The sequence below is a fragment of the Stylophora pistillata genome, chromosome 4 (genome assembly GCF_964205215.1).
Source record: "Stylophora pistillata chromosome 4, jaStyPist1.2, whole genome shotgun sequence".
NCBI classification, from domain to species: Eukaryota; Metazoa; Cnidaria; class Anthozoa; order Scleractinia; family Pocilloporidae; genus Stylophora; species Stylophora pistillata.
The window spans coordinates 28,465,867-28,478,732 of NC_142522.1; the positions used below are offsets into that span (position 1 = coordinate 28,465,867).

Genomic DNA, 12,866 nt, shown 5'->3' on the forward strand with positions numbered 1-12,866 from the left:
TTCATGCTACAGAAACCGGAGTTAAGCACCGGCCTAATGGGCCACTAAGCTCGTAAACAGACTTTACCTTTATTAATTAAAGCAGCCACTGAAGAAACAGCTGTGACAAGCCGATAGTTAAGACTCCAACGAAGAAAGTAACAACTGATAAAAGCTAACAAGTTCTTTATCATAATGACCTTTTGCCATTGTCACTAAGATAAGTGTGGTAGTTCTTGTGATCTTTCTTTTATTTTCTGGAGATAGTCGTCCACACCATGTGTTAATTTCTGATGAACCCCTATCAAGCAGCCAACCTCTATTTAGCCGCTGCTTCATCTGGGTTTGACTGTATGCCATTGTAAACAAATAAACAAGATATAGTGACAGGCCTCTGCCTGCCACAAACATAAAAGCTTATTGCTTTCATGAACAATGTAAATCAGTAAATAACTATTGCACTTGAAGATGTTTACTTTCTTTCATGCTTGCTTTTTCCACACAACACTAAAATATTGTTTCGATTTGGGCAGAATGTAAAACAACATTAACAGTTGTTCATTTCTAGATTAACTGTATTCCTCAGATTAAGCTCAAACCTTTGATTGTGTTTGAAGCTGCAATGAAAAAAATTCTAAGGAGGAAGTAATTACCAAACCCAGGCTACCTAGTTACAAAACAATCACTCATGATTTGAGTAATAAAATGGTAAAAAAGTTAGACAACTACAGTTATTACTTCCAAATCAACCACAACGCAACGACCGTTGAAATCGGCTTGGTAACCTCGTCATGTTGGCAAACCAAGACTCGCGGGGGTACTAGACCTCAACTTGTCAACAAACTTCTTGACAAGTTTGACGGATAGATGGAGAAATGACACCTCAAAACTCAGACCCCTCTTGTCACATTACAAAGGAAAGTCGTCAAGAGATATCCTAATAGGAGCTTATCTTTGAGGGTAGAAGATTTAAATGCGCTAGCGAATGATAGAAGACGACAGGTCTATTAGCACCTTTCAACGGTCGACAACCTTTTGCTTTCCGGCTTTCCGGCTTGTCGCCTCACGCAAGGTAGAGGTTTTCATGGATACTCTAACGTCACCATTGGCCAAGGTCCTCGAACGGGTTTACTCTGGAACACCTGAGAAGCCAAGTAGCAGAGAGCCTGGACCTTAAACAGTTCTCAGTATCTGGCAGATCGACCACGCATGCGTTGGTGTATATGCTCCATATAATATTGGAAGCTCTAGATAAAGGGAATTGCTTTGTGAGAATTTTCTTCGCGGACTTTTCAAAAGGTTTTGATTCAGTGGACCATAACGCCTCGGTCAATTAATTGAAACTGCTTAATATCAACAATGTAATTGTTAGGTGGCTTTCTTCCTTTCTTTCTAATAGGCCCCAGCGCGTCAAAATCGGGAATGTCTTGCCAAATGTTGTCGTAAGCAATGGGGGTATCCCTCAGGGCACAAAATTTGCCCCGCTACTATTTGCTATTCTCGTCAATCGCCTAGTGTCCAGCTGGCCAAATCGACTAAAGTATGTTCATGACACCACAGTTTTTGAAATAATTCCTAGATGCTCCCCTAGTTATTTACAATTTATTGTTAACGAGATTAGGGATTTTGCTTCACCACGGAGAATGTGCTTAAAACCTAAGAAATTTAAAGAGCTCCAAGTAAACTTTCTTCGTTACTTGCCTGCCTCTCCTCAAGACTTAGTTCTTGGCAGTACTAGTATGAGTCAGGTAGATAGTTACAAGTTACTAGGTGTCTATATTTCCTCAGATTTCTCTTGGAACAACCACATTGAATACATTCTGAAGTAGGCGAACAAGCGCGTTTACACTCTTAGAGTGCTTGGGAAGGCAGGACTCCCCCAGACGGATTTAGTGCTTATTTATTGCTACCTGATACGGTCGGTCTTGGAGTACGCGGCGCCTGTTTGAGCATATCTTCCTGAGTACCTTATAATTAATGAGCCCGTCGAGTCAGTACAACAGAAAGCACTTAGGATAATCTTCCCCCGTCTTGGCTATGGATCTGGCCTTAGTGAGGCTCGGCTGCAACCCCTCGTGGTTCGCTGTTGCAGGTTCATGGCTGGGGCGAGGAGGACTGAACTTATGTTTCATCCTTCCTCGAGCCACAGAGGTCCATTGTGGTTATTCTTTGCGAGCCGGCAATGCTCGAGTAGATCGGTTTTGGGGGGCCACGGATAGACTTAATAATACTGTTACTGTTCGATGTCAATAAGATGTATATTTAATGTAGTGCTTATGTAATACTGACTCATACTGTAATTCAGCCTTAGCTGCGGGAGTATGAATTAATCGATCATCATCATCATTAATGTAAATTAAGAATAGAAAAGGACCCAATATGCTACCCTGCGACACGCTGCAACTGAGGGTACGAGCAGATGATAGTTTGCCACTGACACTACATCTCTATGTTCGGCCACTTAAGTACGACGAGAACCACTTTATAGCTACCAGATCAACACCCAAATATGACATCTTACGCAAGGTGATCTCATGATCAGTGGTGTCGAATGCCTTAGTTAGGTCAATAAAGACGACGCCATTTAGAAGGCCATTGGCGATGTTTACTGACTAAGCATATTGGCCTATAGTTCTTAGGATGCGATTTAATGCCCTTTTTAAAAAGTGGAGTCACTTTCGCCGTTTTCCAGTCGTTTGGATGTATCCTCGTGAGAATAGACTTTGAGAATATTGAGGTAAGAGAGGGTGCGACGATACAAGCAGCCATTTGAACAATTTACTCGGAATCACATCGAGACCGATGGCTTTCTTTTTATCAATTTTGGACAATATGTTAGAAACAATATCAACACTCGGAATTTGCAGAGAAAACGAATGATTAGTGGGCTCTAAATAAGACTCAGTATCAACATCAACATCAGGAAGATCTTGTGCTAATACTTGCACAACGTTTGTAAAGTGATCGTTGATAGTTTCCGCAATGTCCATAGGGTTACTTACTATTTTATTATCTACCTTGATCTCCAAATATTCGTCTACTTACCACTGCATGTTACGTGAAGTTAGCTCGTTGATAACATTCCATGTCTTGCGCAAATCACCTATGTTGGCTTTCAGGTTGTCAGAGCAAACTTGATTGAAGTGAATCAAATGCGGTCTTGAATGATGCCATCTTTAGCTTTGCTACAGATTTGCTAACCCCGAAAATCCATTCTTTCGTCCAGTGACAATTTAAAAATCATAAACGCCTCGAACTGACTTGTGAGATCAAGATTCATCTTTTAATCTCTTGGTATTAATTAAAAGAGTGACAGTGCTCAGCAACTGCTTCTGAGGGCATCCTTCATTCTCCCGCCAGTTTACTCACTGACAGATGTTTACAGAGGAAATTTTTTTCTCATGGAGTTTGAACAAGATGACATTAAGGAAACTATTTTAAACTTATCAAACGTAGTGCAATTCACATTTTATTAAGGCTGTGACAAACAAAACACGCAAGTAGAAATGTTTCATTTTGGAGCTCGCCGATCAAACACTGAATCCGTAAGCTAAATTGAAAGTCTACGGAAGGTGTGATAGTGACTCATATTCCGTGCCTGAAAGATTGAGATGCAGTTAAATCATACACTGCTGGGGTCATCTCTTGATCTCAATCTCATTTGTTGCTTAAAACGTACTCCTTATGTTCGTAAAGGAATGTTCGTTGCGAAAAAAGTCTTTCAACGATTTCCTCTTTTAAATAGGTGATATTGGAAATTTCAAACGTATATTCTTCAGATATTGTTGAACATCGAGCTGGTTAAAAGAGAGTAGATTTTACTGTTTGACTCCAAACTTAACTCCCTTGTTAAAAAGTCTTATCACAACGAAGTATTCTTACAGATTTCCATCAGTGGGAATCCTGGTCTGTTATCAAAATACTCCATTTTCCAGAATAATTTGTTTGGTTTGCAGAGCAAGTTGAGTTTTTCTGTCTCCGTGCTGAACGCGTATCCATCAGCTGCAGGGCCAGGTTGTTGAAAAGGCGGTCAGCGATGATTCAGGATAAAAAATTCAACTTGTCCTTAGTTTCTTTTGAAATAAAGTATTCAGTATGTAAGGGCTTATGTTGCAATTGGTTTTACCTTAACGTGACACAAAACTGACGGAAAAAATGTGTCCAATTAACACTATGTGGAAAGCTACAAAACTAAATTAAATATCGTTGGCTAACTGTAGATTAGCTTAGTTGTGCTTTGATCGACCCAGCCGGGGTTAATAAACTCTTTTGCTTGAACGAGAGTTATCCCTTAGAAATCTCATTTTACTTGAAAAGAAAATTCATCTTCCTAAATGCTCTAAGACGTAAAAGCCCAATCAGCACAATTTCTTTATCTGATATACTGATACGATCATCTGCATGCTTACTTGTAGTTTGTTTCAAGTCCAAGATGTCAAGCTATCCTCGACGATGTTATCTTTTACAAGAGGTGGGATTGGCAGGACAAGAGCATGGCATTGAAATTTCTCCTGTGCCTTTCGCTCATTATCTTCATCTTGGTGGTGACCCCTTTTTACGTTTTCATTCGATCAATCCAGAAGATTTGGTGCAGTACGTGTTTTAACGGACGCTGCAGTACGTGTTTTAAAGAACTCTACGAAATAGTAGAGGATTTATATGAGCTTCCCTACCATAAGTTTATCAACCACACCATTTGTTACGTTGCATTCCTGTCCTTACTATTCGCCTCATCTTTCGGTTTTGAACATGAGTACAGAACAAGTACAACAGGGGTTTCAAAAGTTGGTAAGTTGTGTTGATTGATTCTTTTGTGCCCACTTCACCGCTTTTGGTGTACTTAGCTAAGAGTAACGGTTGATTCTGCTGATGCTTTAGAGCTCAAATTAGCGCTCGGAATATTTCTCGAAATCGTAATGCACAATTTTGAATTTGGCGGTGGAGGTAGCGCGCTTACATCCAATCATTCTTCGAGCTATAACAGTTGTTGCCCTTATCAACAGTTACCTTAAACTGGAAGATTCTGATTAGTAAACTTGTGCAACATTAGAGGACTTCATACAACTTCTCGTCAGCATAAAGCATGTATCAAAGATTAAATTGTTCAACAAATAATGTAACAGCCTTTCCAATTCGCTTTGACAGCGTCATCTGTTTTCCCCTGGCAGGCAGACATTGGTTTTCTGGAAAACAAGTGAAATAAACGGTAAACTGAACTGTAGTTCTGATTTTTCCTTAGATTGGGCTGTCCTTGTTTTTTTGGTCGGCCTTCTCCTGCAAGAATCTTGGGAGGCTAAAAACCAAGGAATCCGGATCTATTTCTCGAAATGGTGGAATGTCGTGGACGCAATAACAATCTTTACATTCGTGGTGGCTTATACGACATGGCTCTTTACACGGCTAAGCGTTCATGAGGAATGGAAACCGAGGAAGAATGAGTTCATTGTGGCAGATGTCTTGTACGCCAGCGCCGCAGTGTTAGCGTTCTTTCATCTGGCTCACGCCTTTCAAATCAGTTCCACTCTTGGCCCCTTGCAGTTGTCATTGTACAGAATGCTGAAAGATGTAGCCAAGTTTCTTCTCATCTTTCTGTTGCTTTTCATTGCATTTGGAACCGGCATCGTAAAAGTTTATTCATACTATGTTGTCGCTCAAGTGAAACTTCGAGAAGTGAACGAAAGTCAATTCCAGGAGTACCATCCATATGCTCAGTAGGTGGATATTACTATGATATTCATGTAGAGTAAAACGCCCACTAGCAAACTGACATTTTACTTCCATAATTTTATGAATTAATACTGCTAAAAGAAATGTAAGGAGCTTTACTTGAGTTGTTGAGTGGATAGATGAAAAAAGACTCACGCCCATGTAATCGCACAGATAGAAAAGCATTAGACGCATAGTAAACTTGACATAAGAAAGTGAGAAAATATCTCATTTTTTCCATCATTCACAACTTTTCAGGCACGAGACAACTTTTATTAGCTTATTCCGGTTTCTGGTTGGCTTCGTGGAAGAAGACAAAATACATGTTGATGACCATGCCTTTTACCTTACACAACTCTTTGGTCGCTTGGGTTTCATTATCTACCTGACTTGTAGTACCATTGTTGCTTTAAACATGCTGATCGCCATGATGAATAACTCCTTTGACAGAGTCATGGTAGGTGTCAAATTTTGAAGTTTGTGACAGATTTTGACTTGATGTAATGGCTCAACGTATGCTCTTTGTTAGCTAGCTATTCAAAGCAACTTTTCTATCTTGGTCAGTGATGTCAATCACGTCGATCACCACACTATTATGGGTCTGTGCCATAACTCGTGTGAATTCGAGTAATTAGAGCCAACCTTCGCAGAAATCACCAAATTCCACTCAGATAACTCAGTTTACCTAATTAATTCGATCTCGGATAATTAAGGTCAAACTTTTATTAACCAAACTTGGTGGAAATTTATGTGAGAGCTAAAACATGCTATAGATTTTAACTTAGAACCTGAAATTTTGCCCCCAGGGTGATGAAGACAAAGAGTGGAAGTTTTCAAGGACTCAAATGTGGCTAGAGTATATCGACAAAGGAAATGCAATACCTGCACCTTTAAACATCATTTACTATGCCGTTTACGTCTTGATACTCGTACCATACGGAATTAAAAAAATCCTTTGCTGGATTGCAAAGGTATGCTGTAGATGCAAATGTAAGGTAAGTGTAAGCAGGAGCCCATTACCCTGAGCTTCCATCTTCCATACTGACCCTCTGAGCCAACCCTGTCCCGTATATTTCTATTTTTAGAAGCACCTCCCACGGCGGTTTTCGCGGGGGTTTTTATAATAGCCAATCATAAGAGAGCTGTCGTCTCTATTGCGTTACGTCTCTATTGTGTCACTCGCAGGCTGCTCGAAATTATTTCAATAATGGCGGAAAGCGCGAAAATATTAAAGAACCGCCGCAAATATCTCAGTTCTAAAAATAAAAAGATACGGGACAGGGTTGACTCAAGGGTACAACTGAGATGGAAGCTCCGGCTATTGGGCTCCTGGTGTAAAACATTGTCATTTTTTTGGAATAATTGCAAAATCCTTTTAGTACGGTCCAGGTAGTACCTGCATTATGATTCTGAGGAAAAGGGTTGGGAGATATCAATTCCGTTTGCTTTATCTCACCCGCTGGGATGAAACACCTTTTCAAATGAGCTGATCTCGTCTTCTTCCCTCTTCCCTTTTTATGGTTTCAACATTACATCAATACATTTTAGTTCTGAGAACCTGAACGAGCCTAAACCGGAAGTTATACGCACTAAGTCATCCACATAAAGATAAAAAACAGTTTGGGATCTCTTTCGATTGGTTTCCACCAACTGGACTAAGGCTCCGACGAAGGGCTAACGCTCGAAACGTGAGCTTTTGTAATCGTTGCGGTGGCCAATTTACCATTTCAACCTTGTTGATATATCCAAATTAGAAGGCTTGACATTAAACTGCTTTTATGTATTCATAGCCTTAGCACATAAACCTGTCCACTTCCTTTAGAAATTACCCCGTAACCTCATCCGCACGTTGTGCTGCTTTACTTGTCGGCTTTTTTGGACCACAACCTGATTCAGAAGAGAAGTTTGCAACTGTCCTTGTTTCAAGTATGCAATGAGATGTAATTTCAAAGGTTTAGAAAAAATAATGTTTCATCAGCATGACAGAATTACGGACTGTCGGAGCTTTAACCCTAAAGTAGCAATCGTTTCCCGTCTGATACTGGTTAATTAAGCCTGACGATCAGAAAATCAGAAAATCAGAAAATCTTACGCTCGGGCTTTTAATAGAAAGCGGTTTGAAGAACTTTAAGATACAATCCTCATAGAATCGGAAAAACTTCTTAACAATACACATTCCCAGCAGATATACCAGAAAGTGGGTTCACTGGGTTCGAAATATAATTTTTTTTATTGCCATTGTGGACACCGAAAAAATTCTCAGCATCCATAAGAATACATGTTTTCATAACCCGATGATCGAGGCGTTCCAGAACTCTTTAAATGAGATAACATGTGAAAGTATGCTATGAAATTTGTTTGCAAAGCCCCGACGTCCATTTTTCATCCAGAATCAGATCGCGACAAGCTTTAAAAATCTTGTTTTCATCTTCACTTCTGCAACGTCAGTCGACCAAGCAATATCCCAAACGAGCTCTCAGTGTTAGAGAATTTAATAACAGACTAACATTGATGAGTTCTCTTCTGATGATAATTGACGTGTTCTACTCAAGATGTTTGGCGTTTCTTCATTGAAATGAAAACAAATGGTATTCATTGCCCTTTTTAACTTTGTACAGCGGAAAGAGACTGGGGTGTTCACAACTTCTGTCACTCATTGCGGAAGTCTGTCTCACCCGATATTCTATTTGTAAATGTGTGAGAATGCTAGTGCTGCTTGATCTTAGTGAAGCTATTGCACTCGAAATTATTTTTACAGAATTGCCGCATTTGTAGACGCATCTGCTCTTGGTGCTGTCGCCGATGCGAGCCCGAGGTGTCCGAGCCCGAGGTGTCCAAGCCCACAGGACATGTATGTATTCAATTTTTCATATCACATCATGACTACTTTCTCCTGCAATTATTTCCTCTTAACTCTGAAGGACAAAACCGTTGATGTGGCTGAAATTACGAATGGGTTTCACACTCACTCCGTACAATGATGACCGGCATCAAATGTATCCAAATAGGTGCAATTTAAAGGATATTATACGTTGTAGAAGTATATGTTTATCGCTTAATAAATTCATCGAGAAGTTTTCTATTTTCTTGTTTTTGTAGACTTTCACATATGACTTCTCCTGTATTTGCCATGGATGTTCTTGTTTTTGCAAGCGGATCCGGAAGAAAGCAAACGTTGTTAGAAAGGTTTGTAATGTAGTTGCTGACCTATTATTATGTTGGCTGAGACAATCTTGAGCTGAGAAACTTTCGGTTGTGGTGTGGATGTCTACGAGGTCCGTGACCCATCTCCCTATATTACTTTCCGAAGGTAAGGAGGTCTTTTTCGGCCACTGACCGAATTGACACTTGAAACCTTGGCTAAGTCTTCACTTATCTCTCGAGACTTGAGCATGATCTCCGAATGAGCCATGTTTGTCCTTTTTTAAAACATCACGAGTACAGTTTGTAATGTGACTGTTTTGCCTTTCAGGAACGCTCACAAGCGATTATATCATCTGTTTCCAAGTATCTGAAATCGTTAACCAATCGCTACCCAGACAAGGATACTGAACTCAAAACAAGCGACTCAGCAAGTTCACCAGAAACAGAAGCGGGTGAAGGCGTCCGGGAATGAAACTTCCAGTGATTATAAGAACATTTCAGCCAAAGTAGTCTGAAACAAAGGTCGGAAACATTACGTTCAATGCTTTTTCACTCTGGAGTTACAGTTCGCTTATTATTGCACATGAGTTACTAAGTATAACCTTGTCGGAGGAACCTGGAATGTATATATCTTTGCTGTATTTTAGATAAGGGAAACCTTTATTACACTGAAAGAACGAGAGGCGTGGAAAGGGACCCTATCGTTATGATAATGATTTTACTTACTTTTTGTGACTGGGAATCACACGAGAAACAAAACTAATGCTGCTGATCACCATTTCCTTGCAACGCATGCGTTATCAGCTACAGTTCCTGGCGGCAAATTTTAGTTGTCTTCACCAATCCCCAACGAGAGCAGGACACGTATGAGCAAATGATTTAGCCTTTAAGTTTCATTTGCTCATTTGGTAAAGCAGGCATAAAATCATTTAGGTGAACCGCAGTATTCATTTATCAAAAGTGTTTCAGTGGTTTTCTTGGCGGTCATCAATATGCAACAGAGTCTCTCTTAACTTCTTTTAATTTCCGGAATACAAAAACCACTCTAGATCTGACGTAAAGTTCTTCCCCTGAAAGCATACTAAATAATTTTGAGGAAGACGACTGTACTTTGACTATCGTCCGTACAAGATTTTTAGGATAGGAGGAGTTGCTCCGAAGACACAAGATTTTCAAACAAAAGAGAAAAAAATCAGACGACAAGCTCGCTGATAAACTGCTTTCGGCTCTAGAGAAAAAAAAAATGGGGTTAGTGTTCTAAACTAAGCAGTTCAATTCAAGTTTTTACACGTCTTTAAAGTAAAAATGTTTAGACAGTTTTTATTTACCCATTAATAGAAGCACCTTTAACTATTGTTTTATTTAATGTGCGTTCAATCAATTATGCGTTTATTTTTAGATACTTTAGTCTATGCTCCTGAAAAGCTCCGGGGAGGTGACAATAAAGTATGCTAGTATTTCACTGAACTCTCTCTTTCCCGTAAAACTAAAATAAAACAAAGGGATTTTAACATAGATGATAACGCGACTTCAACCTCCGTTGAGGAAACTACGGGCAGTCCTTCATTTTCGGCGAGGTCCGTGGGGCGATTCGAAAAAAAACATCAGGGAAACAAATAATTGACGCGAGTGTCGCACGCTGAGCTTCTGGAGTGACGCACTCGAATAGAAGGGACTACAGACTAAGCCCAAGAGTTTGACTTCTGTTCACAACGCAAAAATATGATTGGCTATCGCCCAGAAATCTAGAGATTAATCAAGAAATCGGAACTCAAGAGATTAATCATAGCTGATGACCTACGAGAATGTTAAGTGCGGTTCCTGATCGTATGATGGCGGTCTGCGGCCTTTCCCTACATTTTGGTAGTTCGGAAAGCCGCTAAAATCTCAAACAAAAGGTTATTTTTCAAATTGGCACTCTTAATGCCCATCAACGAACGCTTTTCATTGTTGTAATTTATTCTTGTTTTCTCGTCATCGTGTTCCCACCAATCGCGTGGCTCCACTTTCTGTATAAAAAAAACACACACACAACCCACAACTCCTCCATTCGCTCTGACGAAGGGCTAACGCTCGAAACGTCAGCTTTTAAAAATATTTACGTTGGCCAATTTACATTATCAACTTGGTTAATAAAACCCTAAATACCTTGTTACTCCCACCTATGCAGCCGGCACCACAGTTTCTTTAGAAACTTACCCACTTTATTCCTTCCGCACTAACTTGAAGCCACTGATTCTATGATTTTCAATTTATATTTTCTTATGTGTATCTTGCTATTTCTCCGAAAACTATGTTTGAAGTTGACGGCTTTTCGCTTTGCAAAGTTATGTGCTGTGATATTGTTTGCTCGTGGGAAGTCCGACTCCGGTATCATAGCCTTATAGTATTGGAGAAACTGTAACAGATTTGACTTAGAATTATTAATTCCCGACTTAATATAAGAAGCAATGAGCAAAAGAAGGCATTTTGGCAGTACTGGGAGTACCCCAGGTAAAAGAGCCCCGAAAAAAAGCTCAAACGAAGCAGCGGAAGCAACGACGATAAAAGTCCAGCTCGGAGTAGTTTGATTTCCGGTGCGAGCACTTCTTTCAGTAAAACCATGCGACCCGAAGAATGGACAAGAGACGGAAAGTCAGCATTGGTCGAATATGGGGCCATCTATCATGAGGGAGGATGACGCACCAATGGCCACCAATTTTTCATAATCAAGGTTTCTGGGAGCCGATTGTAAATGCTACAGCCGCTTTTTCTTATTTTCACACCTGCTCTCCTTTCCCCTCTCTTTCCAATGCTATACCTTTTTTGCTAAAAGTTCCCCTCGTTTTCGAAGATTAAATTTTAAGAGAAATCCGATTAGTAAGTGAATATATTAATATTGCGAAGAATCGAAGCACAGCATCTGAGCTACTCGCAAATTGAAACACTTCGGCTGTTTTCAGGTAAGCAGCCTCCAGTTTTAAAATATTGGACCAAAATCTAGACTAAACTATGAAGTAAGTGATACCTTCGGCCTTCTAGTCTCCCTAATCTATAATTTACTCATGCTTATTAACCCCAAATTGCACTCAAAATCATGTTATTACATACCTAATAATATACATGTTTCTCAGTTCTGATTGGTTAAGATGAATGCAGTTTTCAGTTAATTCAGTGCAGAAGAGAGTTAATTCAGTGCAGAAGAGGGTTAGCTCAGTGCAAAGAAAGAAACAAACCAGACATTCTGATTGGTCAGAATGATTGGTCAACGTCAAAGTCAATGTCAAGGTCAATCTCAATTGCAGGGTTTGAATAAATTATTTTGCACGTGATGCGCACACTTTTCTTCTGCGTAGTTATGAGTAGCTACCTCGTATTTTTTTTCATTAAGAGATAATCACATGATTTTCTCGTGCAATTTGGAATAAATAAGCTTTTGTAAATTTTTTCAGACCACAAATTGCACTCGCCCTACGGGCTCATGCAATTTTGTTAGTCTTTGAAAAAATTTACTCGTGTTTATTTATTCCAAATTGCACTCGAAATCATGTGATTACCTATACAAACTGCACTCCACTCACTTCAATGACCATTATATACTAATGTAGCGAGAAAAATACAGCCTGTAGCTTGATAAATTGAACACTCGCTTCCCGAAGAGAAAAATTAAAACAATAGGGGTGGTTGCAATAGATGATATAACCACTGCATGCCGTCCAATGGAAGAATAATAAAGGGCGTCTGTTAGTTACTCATTAACTCTGCCCTGATCATGTGCGCTCGTCCCTAATGTCACTTGTCGTTAACCTTGGACCACACGCAGCCCACCATTAGGCGGCTTTGCTTGTTTTGGTAAAAAATAATATAGTTTTGTTTACGTATGTATAATTTGGATTATCAGGAACGCGAATTCAACTTCCGCTGAGCGGTTTCTTGTGTAAAGTCTATTGTTTGTGCTGTCATTATGATCGAAAACGTGAAGAGGCGCCCGCAATTTTTCGATAAATAATGCTGGCAAAGTGACTTTCAATGCGGAAAAATGATCGCGTGTCAAAAAC

The 12,866-nt window shown here is 39.8% G+C and overlaps 1 protein-coding gene across 4 annotated transcripts in view; it reads left to right on the top strand.

Moving 5' to 3' along the window:
- LOC111329299 (short transient receptor potential channel 4) overlaps positions 1–10,296 on the top strand; it is a 60,446-nt gene extending 50,150 nt beyond the window's left edge. For 2 of the 4 annotated variants that reach the window (XR_016000769.1, XR_016000767.1), the window contains exon 8: positions 8,785–8,851. Coding sequence is in view for 2 of the 4 variants with exons in the window: in XM_088758953.1 (XP_088615079.1) it covers positions 4,395–4,767; positions 5,219–5,690; positions 5,944–6,142; positions 6,492–6,710 (1,263 nt within the window). In the remaining 2 variants the exon portion in view is untranslated. Of the gene's footprint in view, positions 1–4,394; positions 4,768–5,218; positions 5,691–5,943; positions 6,143–6,491; positions 8,442–8,784; positions 8,872–9,157 lie in introns of those variants that run through there. The other 2 variants (XM_088758953.1, XM_088758950.1) reach the window with 2 other exon arrangements.
- The last annotated feature ends 2,570 nt before the right edge of the window (positions 10,297–12,866 follow it).